The following is a 19,469-nucleotide window of genomic DNA, read 5'->3' as shown; positions in this document are numbered from 1 at the left end:
ACTAGAACAAGAGGTCATAGGTTAAGGGTGAAAGGTATAATACTTAAGGGGAACATGAGTGGGAACTTCTTTACTCAGAGGGCAGTGTGAGTGTGGAACGAGCACCCAGCGTGAGTTGTGCATCTGGATTCAGTTGCAATATTTAAGAGGATCTTGGATAATTACACGGATAGGAGGGGGATGGAGGGTTCTATTCCCGGATGAGTCAATGGACCAGATGGAATAAGTTTAGCATGGACTAGATGGGCTGTAGTGCTCCACAACTCCATGCCAATTCCGAGAAAGGAAAGAATCAAGGACATATTAAAATGGGATCTCAGTCCAGTGATCAGTCACAGTGGTCAACAATGCAGGGTGTTCTGCCTTCCACTTACAGCTGATTCTTTTCCTGATTTTATTTAGAGTCCAAATATCCAAATGTTCTTCACCAGATAGATCTCTGGCATGGGGTCCGAGCTGTTCAGGAGAGGTTAAAGAAGGTAATCTGAAATCAACTCAATTTACATAATTTCACAAAATTGGGAAAATACAATAATGAGGCTGATGTGTATCTCAAGTTCAAGTTTATTGTCATCTGACTGGACATATATAAAACCAAGCAAAACAATGTTCATCCGGACCATGGTGCACCCACAAAACATATCACACACAGCACGTAGAGCAAAATATTACCATCAGTAAATTAAGAAATTATAATTCAAATTGCATGTGGTGCACAGCACTGTAAACAGTAAAAACTCACAGCCCTAGTTATGAGTCCTCAGTAATGGCAGGATATTCATTTGTCTCACAGCCTAAGGGAGGAAGCTGTTACCCAGCCTGCCAGTCCTACTCGTGATGCTCCCGTACTTCCTTCCTGGTGGTAGTGGGTCAAAGAGATTGTGGGATCCTCAACAATGCTTCAGGTCCTTCACCTGCAACTCACCCAGTAAATGTCCAAGATAGAAGGGAGGGAGGTCTCAGTGAACCTCCACGCTGTTTCACTATCCTCTGTAGGGTCACGTGATCCGATGCCTTGGGGCTACCAGTGATACAGCATCCTACACCCATTGGCTCCGTAACCACTGATATAGATCTCAGACTTTGAGGTGTTAAGTTAAAGGGCAGGACCTCCAGGGTTGTGATCTCAGGATTGCTAACCATGCCACATGCTGGTGAGGCCAGAATTAGGAAGATTATACAGTTTAGTATGTGGCAAAGGAGTTGGTGTAGGAGGGAGGACATAATATTGTTGGATCAGCGAGCTCCCTTCCAGGGAAGCATTTAAAATCCCACAGAAAGCAACTAAAAGAGTTATGAAGAAGTTGGAATATGAAAGTAAGATAGCCAATAATTAAATTAAAGAGGACACCAAAAGTTTCTTCAGAAACATAACATGTAAAAGAGTGGTGAAAGTGGATATCAAACCACTGGAAAATGATGCTGGAGAGGTAGCAATGAGGGACAAGACAATGCTGGACAAACTGAATAAGTATTTTGCATCAGTCTTCACTGTGGAAGACACGAGTAGTATGGTGGAAGTTGCAGAGGGCATGAAGTGTGTGAAATCACCATAACTAGAGAGAAGGTTCTTGGGAAACTGAAAGGTCTGAGGTAGCTAAGTCACCTGGACCAGACGGTGTACACCCCAGGGTTCTGAAAGAGATGGCTGAAGGGATTGTGGAGATGTTACTAATGATCTTTAAAGAATGACTAGATTTGTGAATGGTTCTGGAAGATTGAATAATTGTAACTGTCACTCTGTTCTTCAAGAAGTGAGAGAGTGTAGGCCAGTTAGTCTGACCTCATTGGTTGAGAAGGTATTGGAGTCAATTATTAAGGTTGAAGTCTTAGGGTACTTGAAGGCACATGATAAAATAGGCTGTAGTCAGCATAGCTTCCTTAAGGGAAACTCTCGCCTGACAAATCTGTTGGAATTCTTTGAAGAAATAACAAGCAGGATAGACAAAAGAGAATTGGTGGATGTTGTGCACTAGGATTTTCAGAAGGCCTTTGACAAGGTGTCTTTCATGAGGCTGCTTCTTAAGCTAGGGGCCCATAATATTACAGGAAAGATTCTAGCATGGATAAAGCAGTGGCTGATTGGCAGGAAGCAAAGAATGGGAATAGATGGAGACTTTTCTGACTGGCTGCCAATGACTAGTGGTGTTCCACAGGGGTCTGTGTTGGGACCGAATCTTTGTACATTATATGTCAATAATTTGGATAATGGAATTGGTAGCTTCGTTGGAAAGTTTGCAGACAATATAAAGATAGATGGAAGGGCAGGTAATTTTGAGGAAATAGAGATGCTGCAGAAGGACTTAGACAGATTAGCAGAATGGGCAAGGAAATGGCAGATGGAATACAGTGTCAGGAAGTGTGTGGCCATGCACTTTGGTAAAAGAAATGAAATGATTGATTATTTTCTAAACAGAGAGAAAATACAATTGAGATGCAAAGGGACTTGGGAGTCTTTGAGCAGGATTCCCTAAAAGGTTAATTTGTAGGTTGAGTCTGTGGTGAGGAAGGCAAATGCAACAACTAGAATATAAAAACAAAGATTGTAATGTTGAGACTTTAAAAAGCACTGGTGAGGCCTCACTTGGAGTATTGTGGACAGTTTTGGGCCCCTTATCTTAGAAAAGATGGGCTGAAACTGGAGACGCTTTATAGGAGGTTCCCAAAAATTATTCCCAGATTGAATAGCTTGTCATATGAAGAGTGTTTGATGGGTCTGGCTCTCCAGTCACTGGAATTCAGAAGGATGAGGGGTGACCTCATTGAAATCTGGTGAAAGGCCTTGATGGAGTGGATATGGAGAGGATGTTTCCTATAGTGGGGGAGTCTAGGACCAGAGGACACAGATAGAGTGGATGTGGAGAGGATGTTTCCTGTGGTGGGAGAGTCTAAGACCAGAGGACACAGATAGAGTGGATGTGGAGAGGATGTTTCCTGTAGTGGGGGAGCCTAGGACCAGAGGACACAGATAGAGTGGATGTGGAGAGGATGTTTCCTATCGTGGGGGAGTCTAGGACCAGAGGACACAGATAGAGTGGATGTGGAGAGGATGTTTCCTATCGTGGGGGAGTCTAGGACCAGAGGACACAGATAGAGTGGATGTGGAGAGGATGTTTCCTATAGTGGGGGACTCTAGGACCAGAGGACACAGATAGAGTGGATGTGGAGAGGATGTTTCCTATAGTGGGGGAGTCTAGGACCAGAGGACACAGATAGAGTGGATGTGGAGAGGATGTTTCCTTTAGTGGGGGAGTCTAGGACCAGAGGACACAGATGGAGTGGATGTGGAGAGGATGTTTCCTATAGTGGGGGAGACTAGGACCAGAGGACACAGATAGAGTGGATGTGGAGAGGATGTTTCCTGTAGTGGGGGAGTCAAGAACCAGAGGACACAGAGTGGATGTGGAGAGGATGTTTCCTATAGTGGGGCAGTCTAGGACCAGAGGACACAGATAGAGTGGATATGGAGAGGATGTTTCCTGTGGTGGGAGAGTCTAAGACCAGAGGACACAGCCTGAGAATAAAGGGGCATCCTTTTAGAATGGAAATGAGGAGGTATTTCTTTAGCCAGAGACTGGCTAAATGTGATGTCTTTAGGTATCATCATCATTATGTGTCACATGGTATGATGTGAGCAATTGTGGTTTTTGACCATGATTGTTCTTGGCGATTTTTTCTCCAGAAGTGGTTTGCCATTGCCTTCTTCTGGGCAGTGTCTTCACAAGAGGGGTGACCCCAGCCATTATCAATACTGTTTGGGTGGGGGGGCTAAGCAGGTGCTACACCTTGCCCAAGGGTGACCTGCAGGCTAGCAGAAGGAAGGATCTCCTTACACCTCCTTCTGTAAAGACATACCTCCACCCCAACACCCAACTTGGGTAGCACATTTTACAAATACAGATGAAGATTAGCTTTATTTATCACATGTAAATTGAAACATCAAAACACACAGTGAACTGTGACTTCTGTGTCAACGGCTAACGTAGTCTGAGGATGTGCTGGGGTCGGCCGGCAAGTGTCAGCATGCTTCTAGAACCGATACTGCATGCCCACAACTTACTAACCCCAACTCGTCTATCTTTGGACTGCGGGAGGAAAACAGAGCACTTGGGAGAAACCTACACGGTCCTGGCAAGGACGTACAGTACAGGCAGCAGTGGAATTGAACCAAATTGCTGTCACTGTAATAGTGTTATGCTTAGCGCTATGCTGATGTGCCATCCTGGATTTCTCTCTCAATGAAGCCATTTCAGATCAGTGCCAGCTTGTCATTTTGTTTAGAGACGACGGGGCATCTACAGTGAGATTTTCTAACATTGTCCAATACCGACTGGTGGCCATCATCAGGCTTGTTTGTAAATGCTGCTTGGTTCCTTGTTGGGGAAGGTGGATGAAGATGGAGGGAGAGTGAATATTTGAAACGGTGTGTAGAACAAAGGAGGATCTGCACACCATTGCTTCACCTTTGATACAGAGACTCTTTCCAGCCCCCAGGTGAATGGAAATCTCCTCTTATCACTGTACCACAATGTCTTTAATTGAACAGTTTCTGAATCAGAATCAGGTTTAATATCACCGACAAGTTCATTCAGAAATCTGACAGCAAAGAGGAAGAAGCTGTTCCTGAATTATTGAGTGTGGCGCTTCAGGTTCCTGGACCTTCTCTCTGATTTCGATGTAATGAGAAGAGGGCATGTCCTGGGTGATGGGTGTCCTTGATGATGTTTGCAGCCTTTTTGTGGAATTGCCTTTTGAAGAAGCTAGTGCCCACGATGGAGCTGGTTGTTTATCCAATGCTCAGCTTGTGCAAGTCCAAAGCTGGAGGTTCATTCATTCATTTACCCCATGTACATGGAAATATAAAGTGTTTGTGTTAATAACTAGCACAGCCAAGGATGTGCTGGGGGCTGCCCACAAGTGTTGGCACACATTCAGACGTGGTCACATTAATGGGTGGCACAGTGGGTCACTGTTGTTGTGAGGCACAGGTAATATGGCTTCTTCCTCGTAGTTCCAGCGACCCAGACTCAATCCTGACCACGTCTAATGTGGTTTACTCTCACATTTTAAAGGTGTGTTGGTCGGTAGGTACTTACCATTGTTAAAAATGAGATGGTGTGAATACAGAAATGAAGGTGTTATATTTGAACGTACGCAGTATACAAAATCAGGTAGATGATCTTGGAGCCTGGGTGGTGGGGTGGCGATACGTCTCTACCAAAGGAGGTGTTAGGCAAGGTTTAGCATCCACTCAGCCCCCCACCCCTGATCAGGGTCACATGAAGCCATGGGATCAGGTGGACGGTGGTATGAACAGCCGGTGCAGATCACAAGTTCTGGTCATGTGACCACTGACACCAGGCAGACATTGCTGAAGAGTATTGATAATGGCTGAGGTCACCCATCTTGTAAAGATACTGCCCAGAAAAAGGCAACAGCAAACCACTTCTACATAAAGATTTGCCAAGAACAATCGTGGTCATGAAAAGACCATGATCCCAGGTCATATGACACGGCACATAATGAACAAAGGATCATATAGCGCAGTTAGAAATTGTCAGGTATGGTGTTGTGGCCATTATTGAGTTTTGTTTCTGTTTCTGGACATTTCCCATCGTAGCCTAGGCAAGATGAGGAAGCCTGGTTCATTCTGTTTAATCATTACAAAGCTTCTTATGTTGTGCTGTAGGCAGCAGCTTCCACTGACAGCAGAGATCTCCAACCATGGATTAAAAACATTGTGAGACACTTCATCTCCTGCTGCCTGCGCTGTGGAGGTGATGCAAACTCCCTGATGGTGAGTTTTAGCCCAAAGGTACAGTAGAGCCCTGGACTAACACTTAAACAGACGTCAATTCCATTCCCTGCCCGGTGCATCCGGTGATTACAGTTAATAGAGCAATGTAAATTCAAATCTCTCTATCCTTACAAGAACACAAATGGAAAGTCTAGTAACAGTGAATGTGCTTTGTATCTAATATATCGGAGAACCTCACACAGTACAGGCCCTTCCGTCCACCATGTTGTGTCGATCTATTAATCTACATTAAGACCACTCTTACATAAATCCATGCACCTATTTAAGGGCTTCTTACTAAAGTATGGTACCTGCCTCTATAACACCACTCCTGGGAAGGCGTTCCACACACCCACCACTCTGTTAAAAAAAAACTACCTCTGACATCCCCGAATACTTTCCTCCAATCACCTTCAAATTGTGCCCTGTTGTATTAGCCATTTCCACCCTGGGAAAAGGTCTCTGACTGCCAGTTCGATAAAAACCTCATCATTTTAAACACCTCTATCAAGTCACCTCCCATCATTCTTTGCTCCAAAGGGGAAGGCCTGGCATGCTCAACCTATCTTTATGAGACATGCTGTCTAACCCCAGGTGGCATCCTGGGTAACCTACTCTGTACCCTCTCTGAAGCTGCCACATCCTTCCTATAATGAGGAGACCAGAACTGAACACAATATTACAAGTGTGGTCTAACCAGAGTTTTATGGAGCTGTAACATTACTTCATGGCTCTTGAACTCAATCCCCTGTCCAATGGATGCCAATGCAACATACACCTTCTTAACTAGCCTATCAACTTGTTTGACAGCTTTGAGGAATCTATGGATGTGATCCCTCTGTCACTCCACACTGCTAAGAATCCTGCCGTTAACCTTGTTCTCTGCCTTCAACTTTGACCATTCCATCTGCCACTTCTCAGCCCATCTTAGTGGCATCTCTCTGAATTAAATGAGCATTGCTTATATTTTTTTCTTTGCATGTGGCCAATCAAACACCAAAGGTTTTTCCCAAGACCCTTTGCTTGAGATGCCAGAGAAAGGAGCATTGGATAAATGGTTCCTTCAGGCATGTGCCTGTGCCTCCGGGAGCAGAAGGGAAACAGGAGAGGTTTTGTGACAATGCTGTACTGTACAAACTCTTAAGCTGTGCCTATAAAAAGTTTTCACCCACCTTGAAGTTTTCATGTTTTATTGTTTTACACCATTGAATCACAGTGGATTTAATTTGCCTTTTTTGACACTGATCAACAGAAAAGATTCTTTCATGTCAAAGTGAAAACAAATTTCTACAAATTATTCTAAATTTATTACAATTATTAAACACAAAATAATTGATTGCATAATTACTCACCCCCTTGAAGACAGTATTTAGTAGATGCATTTGGCAGCAGTTACAGCCTTGATTCTGTGTGGATCGGTTTTTTAAGAGGCTTCTGGATAGGTACATGGAGCTTAGAAAAATAGAGGGCTATGGGTAACCCTAGGTAATTTCTAAAGTAAGTACATGTTCAGCACAGCATTGTGGGCCGAAGGGCCTATATAGTGTTGTAGGTTTTCTACATCTCTATGGTCTCTATCAGCTCTGTACGTTTGGAAACTGCAATTTTTCCCCATTCTTCTTTACAAAACTGCTCAAGCTCTGTCAGATTGCATGGGGATTGTGAGGGAACAGCCCTTTTCAAGTCCAGCCACAAATTCTCAAATGAATTGAGGTCTGGACTCTGACTTGGCTACTCCAGGACATTAACTTTGTTGTTTTTAAGCCATTCCTGTGTAGCTTTGGCTTTATGCTTGGGGTCATTGTCTTATTGGAAAACAATTCTTCTCCCGAGTTACATTTCTCTTGCAGACTGCATCAGGTTTTCCTCCAGGATTTCCCTGTATTCATTTTACCCTCTACCTTCACAAGCCTTCCAGGGCCTGCTGCAGTGAAGCATCCCCACAGCATGATGCAGCCATCACCATGCTTCACAATAGGGATGGTGTGTTTGGCTTATTTCAAACAAAGTGTTTAGTCTGATGGCCAAAAAGCTCAATTTTGGTTTTATCAGACCATAGAACGTACTTCCGGCTGATTTCAGAGTCTCCCACATGCCTTCTGACAAACTCTAGCCGAGATTTCATGTGAGTTTTCTTTTAAACAGTGGAATTCTCTTTGCCTCTCTCCCATAAAGCTGTGCCTGGTGAAGCACCCGGGCAACAGTTGTTGTATGCACAGTCTCTCCCATCTCAGCCACTGAAGCTTGTAACTCCTCCAGAGTTGTCACAGGTCTCTTGGTGGCCTCCCTCACTAGTCCCCTTCTTGCACAGTCACTCAGTGTTTGAGGACGGCCTGCTCTAGGCAAATTTACAACTGTGCCATATTCTTTCCATTTCTTGATGATTGATTTAACTGTACTCCAAGGGATATTCAGTGACTTGGAAATTTTCTTGTATCCATCTCGTTCTTTTCAATAACCTTTTTGTGGAGTTGCTTGGAGTGTTCTTTGTCCTTGTGGTGTAGATTTTGCCGGGATACTGACTCGCCAGCAGTGGGACCTTCCAGACACAGGTGTATTTCTACTGCAATCAACCCTGACTGCACACAGGTGATCTCCGTTTCACTAATTATGTGACTTCTAAAACCATTCGGCTGCACCAGTGGTGATTTGTTGTGCCATGTTAAAGGGGGTGAGTACTTTTGCAATTTGTGTTTTATATTTGTAATTAGATCACTTTGTAGAGATCTCTTTTCACTTTGACACAAAAGAGTCTTTTTCTGTTGATCAGAATCAAAAAAAGCCAAATTAAACCCATTGTGATTCAATGTTGTAAAACAATAAAACATGAAAACTTCCAAGGGGGCTGAATACTTTTTTATAGGTACTGTATATAACTAGGGTGCCTTCTGACTTTTCCTCAGTACTGTAGTAATTTTATGTATCTAACTGTTCTGCTACCATTTAAAAAAAGCAAATTTCATGACATACGTGAATGATGATAAACCCAGTTCTGATCTGGGTCTCTATTGTGGACTGAGAGTGGGAAGGCGACAGGGAGAGGGGAATCATGGTTGGGGAGAGGGGAGGGAGTGGGAAGCACCAGAGAGACATTCTGTAATGATCAATAAGCCAGTTGTTTAGCATCAAACAACCTTGCCTGGTGTCTCAAAGCTGGATGTGTCTGTGCCCGTGCTGCCCGCTGCCCCTGACACTCCTTCTCTGCCACCTGTCCCACACCCCTCCCACGGCACTCCACCCTCGCCATTCCCAACATCCTTCGATCGCACCAGATTTACAAAGTCGTTCTCAGCTCCATGCTGACAATACAGTACAGTGCAAAGGTCTTAGGCACCCTAGCTATATATGTGCCTAAGACTTTTACACTGTACTATTCTGGTTTCTGCAGAGATCTAAAATGAGTGTTTATTGTTCAAGTCTCGCTGGCGTAGCATCCTACATCACACAGTGAATGTGCATGAGTGGCTGCTTGGCGATGGCTGCACTTCAGCTGCATGTGAGCACGGCCCCCTCACAGAGAAGGAAATGGCCGATTGCAAGTGGGTGACGGTGGGATCTCCTGCCCACTGTGCCCTGCGGGAAGTGGTCTACGACAAATGGCTCACCTCTCACCTCAACTACTTTGCCCACGCCAGGTGTGTAAACTTCACTCTTTTGGCTGAACTGCTGAATCCTCAATGCTAGTCTGTTACTTTCCAGCAATGTTTTAATAACCTAACAGTGCAGCAGAGTAGTGCAGCAGTTAGCACAACACGTTACAAGCCAGGAACTAGATATTGGGGTGTATTCCTGCCGTGGTCTGTAAGAATTTTGTGCTGTCTCCCCATCACCACATGGGTTTCCTCTGGGTTGTCTGGTTTCTTCCCACGTTCCAAAGATGTATGGGTTAGTAACGTTTAGTAAGCTGTGGTGATACGATGCTGGTACCGTAAGCATAGCGACATTTCCAGGCTGCCCCAGCACATCCCCGAATTGTATTAGTTGTTGATGCACTTCACTCTGTGTTTTGATGCATGTGAGAAATAAAGCTCATCTTTGTATTTCATCCAATCCTTTTGTAGGGTAACCGATGAACTGGAGATATTTAACAAACATATTAAAATATATGCTACAAAAAACTTCACATACGAGTAAGTAAAGACCAGTTTAAAGCTTGTAGCTTTATATTCACTAGAGATTGTGCAGATGCTGAAAATCTTGAACACAAAATGCTGGATGAACTCAGCAGGTCAGGCAGCGCCTATGGAGGGGAATAAACAGTTGATGTTTTGGGCCCAGACCCTTCATCAGGACTGGAGAGGAAGGAGTAAACCAGAATAAAAAGGTGGGGGGAGGGAGGGGAGTACAGGTGATGGGTGAGACCAAGTGAGGGGATGAAGTAAGAAGCTGAGAGGGGATTGGCGGAAAGGTAAAGGGCTGAAGCAGAAGAAATCCAACAATGGTACTTTATATTCACTGCTGGGGTTAGGACAAGGGAGAGAAGATGAGATAATTCTCAGAGTGAAGGTCTAATAGAGGGTTCAAAATCCTGAAGATTTTAACAGGGGAAAGAGCAAGTGGGTGGGACCTGACGGGTAGCTTGTCAAAGTACCACACAGACGCAGACTGGAAAATTGTTACCGCATGGATACCTGTCTGGTCCACTGAGCTGGCAGTGTGTAAGAGTGATCTTTGCTCGGGGGTCTCTGTGTCCCACCCATTCATGGAAGTTAATACTGGTACTGTGCACTTCAGCAATGCAGCACGGTCCACCAGAGATGGTAAACTCTGCCCCACCCCCCATCAGTCTCAGTTTTAATCCATCATCCATTGCCTCCTCTTTTACACTGACTTTGAAAGAATCACTGTCAAAGAGGATGTGTGGCAGGGTGGAGATACATCTCACCAAACGACGTGTACGGAGTCCTTCCCCCAGCTAGCCTGCAGATTGCCCTTGGGCAAGGTGTATCACCTGCTTAGCCCCTTATCAGGGTCATGTGAAGCCATGGGAATAGGTGGTGGATGGTCATATGGGCAGCTGGCTCCCCCTTCTCTCCCCTTTCTTTCTTCCAAGGCCTTCCGTCCCATGATCCTTTCCCTTCTCCAGCTCTGTATCCCTTTTGCCAATCAACTTCCCAGCTCTTAGCTTCATCCTTCCCCTCCCCCTCCCACTTTCAAATCTCTTACTATCAGTTAGTCCTGACAAAGGGTCTCGGCCCGAAACATCAACTGTACTTCTCCCTATAGATGCTGCCTGGCTTGCTGTGTTCCACCAGCATTTTGTGTGTGTTGTCAGTGGATGTTGTTGACTTGGATTTTCAGGACTTTGACAAGGCACTACTCATGAGGCTGCTTAGCAAGATAACATGGTATTAAAGGAAAGAAACCAGCATGGATAGAAGATTGGCTGCCTGACAAGAGGCAAAGAGTGGGCCTTTTCTGGTTGGTGTTCTGCAGCAGTCGGTGTTGGGACCTAGTCTTTTCGATTTGGATGATGGAATTGATCACTTGGTGGCCAGGTTTGCAAAAGATGTGAAGATGGGTGGAAAGGCAGTTAGTATTGAAGAAGCAGGGAATCTGCAGAAGGACAGACGGATTTGGGGAATTGGCAAAGAAGTGACAGATGGAATATAGAGTAGGGAAGTGTGTGGTCATGGTGGAAGGAATAAAGGTGTCAACTATTCAAAATCAGAGGTACAAAGGGATTTTGCAGTCCTTGTGCAGGATTCCCTAAAGGATAATTTGCAGGCTGAGTCAGTGGTGAGGAAGGCAAATGTGATGTTAGCATTTATCTTGAGAGGACTAGAATATAAAAGCAAGGATGTAATGCTGCTGTTTTAAAAGGCATTGGTCAGACCACACGGAGTATTGCTAGTAGGTTCACGGCGACGCTAGAAAAGAACGGGGCCATTTGATGGCTCTGGGCCTGGACTCGCTGGAGTTTAGAAGAATGGAGGGGATGTTAGTGAAGCCCATTGAATATTGAAAGGCCTTGATAAACTGGACGTGGAGAAAATGTTTCCTATAGTGGAGGGGTCTGGCACCAGAGGTCACAACCTCAGAATAAAAGGACATCCATTTAGAACAGAGATGAAGAGGAATTTCATTAACCAGAAGGTGGTGAATTTGTGGAATTCATTGCCATAGATGGCTGTGACAATCACACATTCACCCCATCATTGAACTGTTCTCACAACCAATGGACTCACTTTGAAAGATTCTTCATCTTATATTCTTGATATTTATTGCTTATTTATTATTTTTTTCTTTTTGTATTTGTACATTTTGTGTGGTTTTCATTGAATCAATGCTGTTTCTTTGTTTTTACTGTGAATGCCTGCAAGAAAATGAATCTTATGAATCTTGTGGTTGTATATGGTGACATATATATATACGTTGATAATAAATTTCCTTTGAACTTTGAAGTTATTGGATATATTTAAAGTGAAGGTTGATAGGTTCTTGATTAGCCAGGGCATCAAATGGGGTTGAGAGGGATAATAAATCAGCCACGATGGAATGGCAGAGCAGACTCGATGAGCTGAATGGCCTAATTCTACTCCTATGTTTTATGGACTTATGGTGGTGAGACTGGGGAACGAGCTGTCAGCAAATGGGGTATATGCAGGTTCATTTTGTGAACAAAGTTTGGTAGGTACGTGTCTGGGAGGGGTTTAGAGGACTATGGGACTAGCCAGAATAGCAGTTTGGCACAGACTAGATGGGCCCAAGGCCCTTTTTCTATTCTGTAGTACTTTATGACTATGAATATAGGCTGTATAAATTTCTATAAATAAGATATATCTTCTGAAATACATTTTATTTTACTTTTTGTTAATTTACTTGTGGTAATATTACTGGATGTGTTGTGTGTGAGTTATATGTACTGTGTTGTGCACCTTGGTCTGGAGGAACGTTTCTTTGTTTGATAATGTACATGTGTATGGTGTAAATGACAATAAACTTGAATTTGAACTTTCTGCTTTTGCTGTTTGTTAACTGTGATTTTTGTATGCAAGGTGTGTTCGGTGACACCAAGCTGGTTCCCTTCTGGCTTGGGTGGTTCATTCCCTTGTTGATCTCGTTCTGCAGGTACAAGGATTACTACGTACGCACCTTGCTCGCAGCAATTGATCACAACTCGCACATAGATCGCGCATTTCAGCAAAGTGCCAGTGGCGAAATCATGTAAGTGGGTAACAGTCTGGGAGGGAGCTGGATGGGTTGGGATCCTGTTATAAACAGTTATATAAGCATATCAATCCTCCAGACCAGTAACCAGACATACAGATAAGGACCAGGAATGAAATTAAATACGATGACTGGAACCTCACCTTTACATTCCACAAAATGTCTAGTAATCCTTCATTCCCAGCCTTAAAAATATACAAACACTCTGCTTCCACTTTGAACTTTGAGAGTTTCTTGATTAGGTAAGGGAAAGGGAGTAGTCAGTCAGTGCAGGGTACCCCTGTGGCTGTTCCCCTCAATAATGCGTACACTGCTTTGTATATTGTTGAGGGGATTGACCTGCTGGGTGAAGCCATAACGATCTGAGGCTCAGAGAGGAGCGAGAAGGGGAGAGCAGTTAAAGGGAATGCTAGTTCCAGGAGATCCTGTGGATGCTATTTTCCCTCCTGGGTGCCAAGGTCAGAGTTGTCTCGTATTGGGTTCATGGCATTCTAAATGAGGAGGGTGAGTAGCCAGTAGTTTTGGTACATATTGGCACCAACAACATAGGTATGAAAAGTGAGGAAGTCACGCTTTTCAGGTAGTAATATCTGAATTGCTCCCTGTGCCTTGTACTGGTGAGGTTAGGAGTAGGGTGATTTGACAGATGAATGTGTGGCTGAGGAATTGATGCAGTGGGCAGGGGTTGAGATTTCTGGATCATTGGACCTCTTCTGGGGAGTGTACGACCTGCACAGAAAGGACAGGTTACACCTGAATCCAAGGGGGCCCAATATCCTTGTGGACAGGTTTGCTGGAGCTGTTGGGGACGGTTTAAACTACTTTGGCAGGGGGACAGGAACCGGAGTGATAGGGCTGAGGATGGGGCAGTTGGTGTACAACTCGATACAGTGGGTAGTGAGGAAGGACAGGCAGATGGTAGGCAACTTTGCAGTCAGTGGGATGAGTTGAAGTGTAACACGGGGGCAAAATTGTCAAGAGCGATGAATAGAGGACAGAAGGTGTTATATTTGAATGCTTGGAGTATACGGAAGGCAGAGATCTTGTAGCTAAGTTAGAGATTGGCAGGTTCTGTGACGTTGTGTTAATCATTGAGTCACGGCTGAAAGAAGAACATAGTTTGGAGTTTAACATCCAAGGATATACATTGTATCAGAAAGTACAGGATAGATTCATCCAAAAGATGAAGTATTCAAAAGGGAGGATGATACATCTATGGCAGACAAGGGAAGGCAAAGACAACATAAAAGGAAAAGAGAGACCGTATAATAGAGCAAAAATTAGTGGGAAGTTAGAGGATTGGGAAGCTCTTAAATACCAACAGAAAGCAACTAAATAAAAGCCATAAGGAGAGATAAGATGAAATATAAAGGTAATCTAGCCAATATTATAAAAGGGGTTCCCAGGAGTTTTTCAGATATACAGTATAAAGTAAAAGAGAGGTGAGAGTAGAGGTCAGGCCACTGGAAAATGACACTTGAGACATAGTAATGAGGGACAAAGAAATGGTGGATAAACTTCGTAAGTATTTCGCCTCAGTCTTCACTGTGGAATACTCTAGCAGTGCGCCAGAAATTTGTGTGCGTAGTTGCTATGATTAGGAAGAAGGTGCTTGGGAAGTTGAAAAGTCTGCAGGTAGATAAATTACCTGGTCTGCACCCAGGATTCTGAAAGAGGTAGCTGAGGAGTTTGTGGAAACATTAGTAATGATCTTTCAAGAATTCTTAGCTTCTGGAACGGGTCTGGAGGACTGGAAAATTGTAAATGTCACTGGACTCTTTAAGAGGGGAGGGTGGCGCAAGAAAGGAAATTATAGGCCAGATAGACTGACCTCAAAGGTTGGTAAGATGTTGGAGTCCATTATTAATGAGGAGATTTCAGGGTACTTGGAGCACATCATAAAATAAGCAAAGAATGGTTTCCATGAGGAGAAATCTTACCTGAGTAATCTATTGGAATTCTTTAAGGAAATAACAAGCTGGATAGACAAAGGAGAGTCAGTGCATGTTTTGTATTTGGATTTTCAGAAGGCCTTTGATAAGCTGAAACACACGAAGCTCCTAAATGAGATAAGAGCCTATGGTATTACAGGAAAGATACTAGCATGGATAGAAGATTGTCTGACTTGGCAGGAGGCAAAGAGGAATAAAGGGGTCAATTTCTGGCTGGCTGCCTCTGTTTCGTAGGTGCTTGTGTTGGAAATGCTTCTTTTCAGGTTATATGTCAATGATTTGGATGATGGAGTTGATAGATTTGTTGTCAAGATTGGGGACAGTACGTAGAAAGGTGGAGGGACAGGTTGTTGCAAGGGATCTGTAGAAGGCCGTAGACAGATTGGGAGAATGGGCAAAGAAATGGCAGATGGAATGTAGTATATGATCATGCATTTTGTTAGAAGGAATAAAGGTGTATAGTATTTTCTAAGTGGAGAGAAAATTCAAAAATCAGACCTGTAAAGTGACTTAGAAGTTCTGGACCAGAATTCCCTAAAGATAACTTGCAGGTTAAGTTGGTTGTAAAGAAGGCAAATCCACTGTTAGCATTCATTATGAGAGGACTAGAACATAAAGCAAAGATGTAATGCTGAGGCTTTATAAGGCATTAGTCAGACTGCACTTGGAGTATTGTGAGCAGTTTTGGGCCTCTTATCTGAGAAAAGATATCCTGACATTGGGGAAGGTCCAGAGGAGATATGCGAGAATGATTTCGGGAATGAAAGGGTTAATGTATGAGGTGTGTTTGATTACTCTGGGCCTGTACTTGCTGGAGTTCATTGAAACCTATCAAATATTAAAAAGCCTAGATAGAATGGATGTTGAGAGGATATTTCTTATAGTGGATGAGTCTAGGGCCAGAGGGCACAGCCTCAGAATAGAGTGATGTCCATTTAGAACAGAGATGAGAAGAATTTCTTTAGCCAGTTTGTAGTGAATCTGTGGAATTCATTGCCACAGATGGTTTAGGAGGCCAAATCATTGAGTACATTTAAAGCAGGGCTTGATAGGTTCTCGAATAGTCTGGTTGTCAAAGTTTGCGAAGAGAAGCGAGGAGAATGGGGTTGAGAGGGTTAATAAATCAGCCTCTAGCTTAGGCGTGACTACCTCACTGTATCTCCTATCTTATCGCCTCAGTCTTCCATATGAGCTGAAGGTCATTAAGCTGCAGCTCCAGTTCCTTAACATGGTCTCTAATGAGCTGTAGATGTAGTTATCAGGGAGACTGGAGATCTCCCAGTGTTCTGACATCTCACGTAGAGAAAGTACCACTAACTCCGGACCCACTCTCAGTGTACTAGCTATGTCCTACTGGACAAAGAAAGAGAGAAAAAACTTCTAGAAACTTGCTTAGAATGGCCACATCTGCTTGTCCAAGTGGCTCGAGCCAACACCTCCCACTCTAACAATGGTGCACTCCAGCAATGGCTGCTCTGCTTACACCTCCTTTCTTTTTATTATTTACTCCTGATGAGATCTTTTTTTTTCAAATTACTCCTGCTCTGCAATGATGTCTCTCTCTCTTGCTGCTTTGAGTTTTATAGAACTGCAACATTAACTCGCAGCTCTTGAACTCAGTTGGTCAACACTCCCTACTCCTTACCCACACTGAGCAGCACTGAGAGATCTGTGGGCATGGAATAGTGGTCAGTAGTGCATTGGATGGACCGCCAGGGGGTTCTCAGCATTGACATTGCAGGGTTTCAGAACTGGAGACATAGAAAAGTACAGCTCAGAAACAGGCTTGTCCTGGACCATAGCCCTCCATACCCCTCCCATCCATGTACCTATGCAAACTTCTCTTAAACTTCGAAATCAAGCTTGCTGCGGCAGCTCGTTCCGCACCCTTAGCATCCTCTGAGTGATGGTTCTCCCTACACTTTTCACTTCTAGTCCCACCCGACCTCAGTGGAAAAGTTTGCTTCCTGTCTAATTGATGTTGACAGTGACAGTGCAGGGTTTCAGGCTGGGGGCTTTTACCCTTCTGTCTAACACATAATTGCATTTTACTCCATGTCAGCTACTGCAAAATGTATTCTAAAAAGAACAGGAATTGGAAAGTGCTTCCCGCACTTGTCAAGAAACAATACCAATACTTTGAGGAGTTGCGTTTGAACATTCTGAAAGAAAAACCGTCAAAGGAAGCCAGTCAACATCAATCCAAAACTACAAAAGGAGGAAGCAAGAAGGCTCTGCCTGGTAATAGAATGTAAGGTTGTGTGGGACACAAGGGTGCGTTTCATTCGGGGCATTGTGGTGGAGAGGAAAGGCTTTGTCCTCAAGGTCTCTCAGGATTCCTGACTGCTAGAAACATTCAGCAGGTGGAGGAAGGCCTAAACTGGACTTTCTGAACATCAGACTTCCATCGGGACTAGGAGAAGTTACAGATTTATCATGTAGTGAGACACTGAGGAACAGGGTGAGTGGGGAAGGAAAACACAGGGATGTTCTCTTGTTGAGTGGTGGGCAGCGGGGATAACAATACCAGCTGCGACCCAAGAAACAAATGCAGTGACAAGAAACCAAACAAAGTCAGAAAAACTGAGGCAGTGCCCATGTCGGATTGAATTTGAGTTTCGTGGGCTCAGGCTGGGTCAGGGCACCAAGTTGTTTTACCAACCTGCCTGTAGAGCCACGGAAGAGCAGTGATCAGCAACTGCTTATCACGGTTAAATTCAGTGTCGTCCATGTTTCTGCTCTGGTTTAGTTGTGCTTACATTTCACTTGAGCCACAAAGCCAAGGACACCAGTTACTTCCATGTGAAAGAGCAAACATCTGATTAACTGTGTCGGAGGGTTTGTGCTTTTGGATGAGATCAGCTCCACTGGCTGTGACACAGACCCCCATGGGAAGGAAACTGAAATCACGAGAGAGATGTGTGAACACCATCACCTGTACTTCCCATTGTAGATAGCTGTCTACAGCCAGTTCTCAGATAACTTACCAGCAGAAGGAAGACATTCCAGATGCTGCATTATCCTGCAGCTGTGCAGTGCGAGAAAGCCCCCGTCGCCCTGTCTCTTCGATAAGGTTGCTGTAATCTAACCTGCCACCCTGCCCCAACAGCTACCTGCTAAACACCAACCACCATGATACAGTGTGCAACGAAGCCAAAACGTTACCTCGGTTCGTTACTCCACAGATGCTGCTCAATCTACTGACTTACTCATAGTATCAAACCTGAGCAACTTGAACACAACATAATGCCCATTTCATGGGGAAAGCTTGTGATTTGCAGGCGATGGATGTTGCCCCAGAGATGGCAGGTCACATTCCACACCCCTTCCTCCCAGAGTATAGGTGTTCTTCATAATATTTACAAAGATGCGTTGCACTACAATCAAAGTGAAATACAACCCCGTTTGGTGGAACAATAAAAACAGTACACAGCCCTTGAGCAAGTCCCACAGCAGTCTCATTACAATAACCAATTCAACAGCCTCAGAGTGGCCCTATACAGGTTACAGAGCCATGGCATAGCCAGCAGAGCAGCAATAAAATCTGCCCCCCCCCCACTGTCCCATTACCTTCAGTGCCTCCCCTTGAAGAGGGGCTTGGACTTTGGGCCAGGCCAGTCTGGGACATTTGAGAGCCGTTCCATGTGTGTAAGAACTGGAGTGAGCATTCACCCACTTGTTGTCTAACAGCAACAGTTGTTCCAGCACAAGACACAGGGAAAAGCCTATGAAGCCCAGAGTTTTCAGCAAAAATATCTATGTCTTGTTCCAGGCCTCTCCTCCCCCATTCTCCACCCATGTCTCCATCAGCAGGGCAGGGCTGGGATCAAACACGAGGTCTCTCTATCCCCCAGCTGCCTGTTGTCCTCTCAGAAGCCTCACAAATCCTCATGACCAATCCACCAAAGATCTGTTTTAGATGTAACAACTGTAAGTGTTTTGTAATTATAAATTCCCATTAATAACATTTCAAAATTAAATAATTAATGCTTGCATAGCCATTTGAAGGTGCAAACGTTGTCAAGAGTTATGGAGAGTGTTTGTTGTAATGAACAGTTTGAAGAGGGGAGAGTGCTGATATGGGATTTTGAGGAGTTGTATGACAAGCTGGGGCACAGGTTGAAAGATCGAGCACTCTGCTGACATTCTCCACTCTCCCTTGCTGTACCTCTGGAACTATTAGTAGCACATACTTAACAGACATTGCAACATCACGATAACTTTTTAACTAACATAATTAAAATTATTTAAAGCTCTGTTACCTGGTTGTGATATTCTCTGATTCATTAACAAGATATTTTCATTGTCAATGAATTTTTAAACCCCGAGCGCACCATGTTTCCATTCCAAGTTAGAACTGCTCAAGGTCTATTTGCTTGTCCTTTCCCCTGTGCATTATAAGCAATCCAATGACCGACAGGATGAAGGCCTCCCTCCCTGGCCATTCTCTAACATAAGCAATTCTGCAAATGCTGGAAATCCAGCACAAAACACTGGACCATTTCAGACCAAGACCCAAGTCCTGATGAAAGGTCTTGGCCCAAAACACC

At 44.1% G+C, this 19,469-nt stretch overlaps 1 protein-coding gene across 1 annotated transcript in view; it reads left to right on the top strand.

Annotated features, from left to right (window-relative positions):
• The window catches only part of LOC132378131 (uncharacterized), a 45,796-nt gene extending 27,662 nt beyond the window's left edge, over positions 1–18,134 (top strand). Inside the window, exons 4-9 of the mRNA XM_059944871.1 lie at positions 5,690–5,797; positions 9,215–9,432; positions 9,859–9,927; positions 12,869–12,964; positions 16,982–17,170; positions 18,029–18,134. Coding sequence (XP_059800854.1) covers positions 5,690–5,797; positions 9,215–9,432; positions 9,859–9,927; positions 12,869–12,964; positions 16,982–17,170; positions 18,029–18,134 — 786 coding nt within the window. The remainder of the gene's footprint in view (positions 1–5,689; positions 5,798–9,214; positions 9,433–9,858; positions 9,928–12,868; positions 12,965–16,981; positions 17,171–18,028) is intronic.
• The last annotated feature ends 1,335 nt before the right edge of the window (positions 18,135–19,469 follow it).

Source organism: Hypanus sabinus, chromosome 19 (assembly GCF_030144855.1).
Source record: "Hypanus sabinus isolate sHypSab1 chromosome 19, sHypSab1.hap1, whole genome shotgun sequence".
Classification (NCBI taxonomy): domain Eukaryota; kingdom Metazoa; phylum Chordata; class Chondrichthyes; order Myliobatiformes; family Dasyatidae; genus Hypanus; species Hypanus sabinus.
Note: the sequence above shows the minus strand (reverse complement) of the source record. Positions and strands in the feature narration are given on the sequence as shown.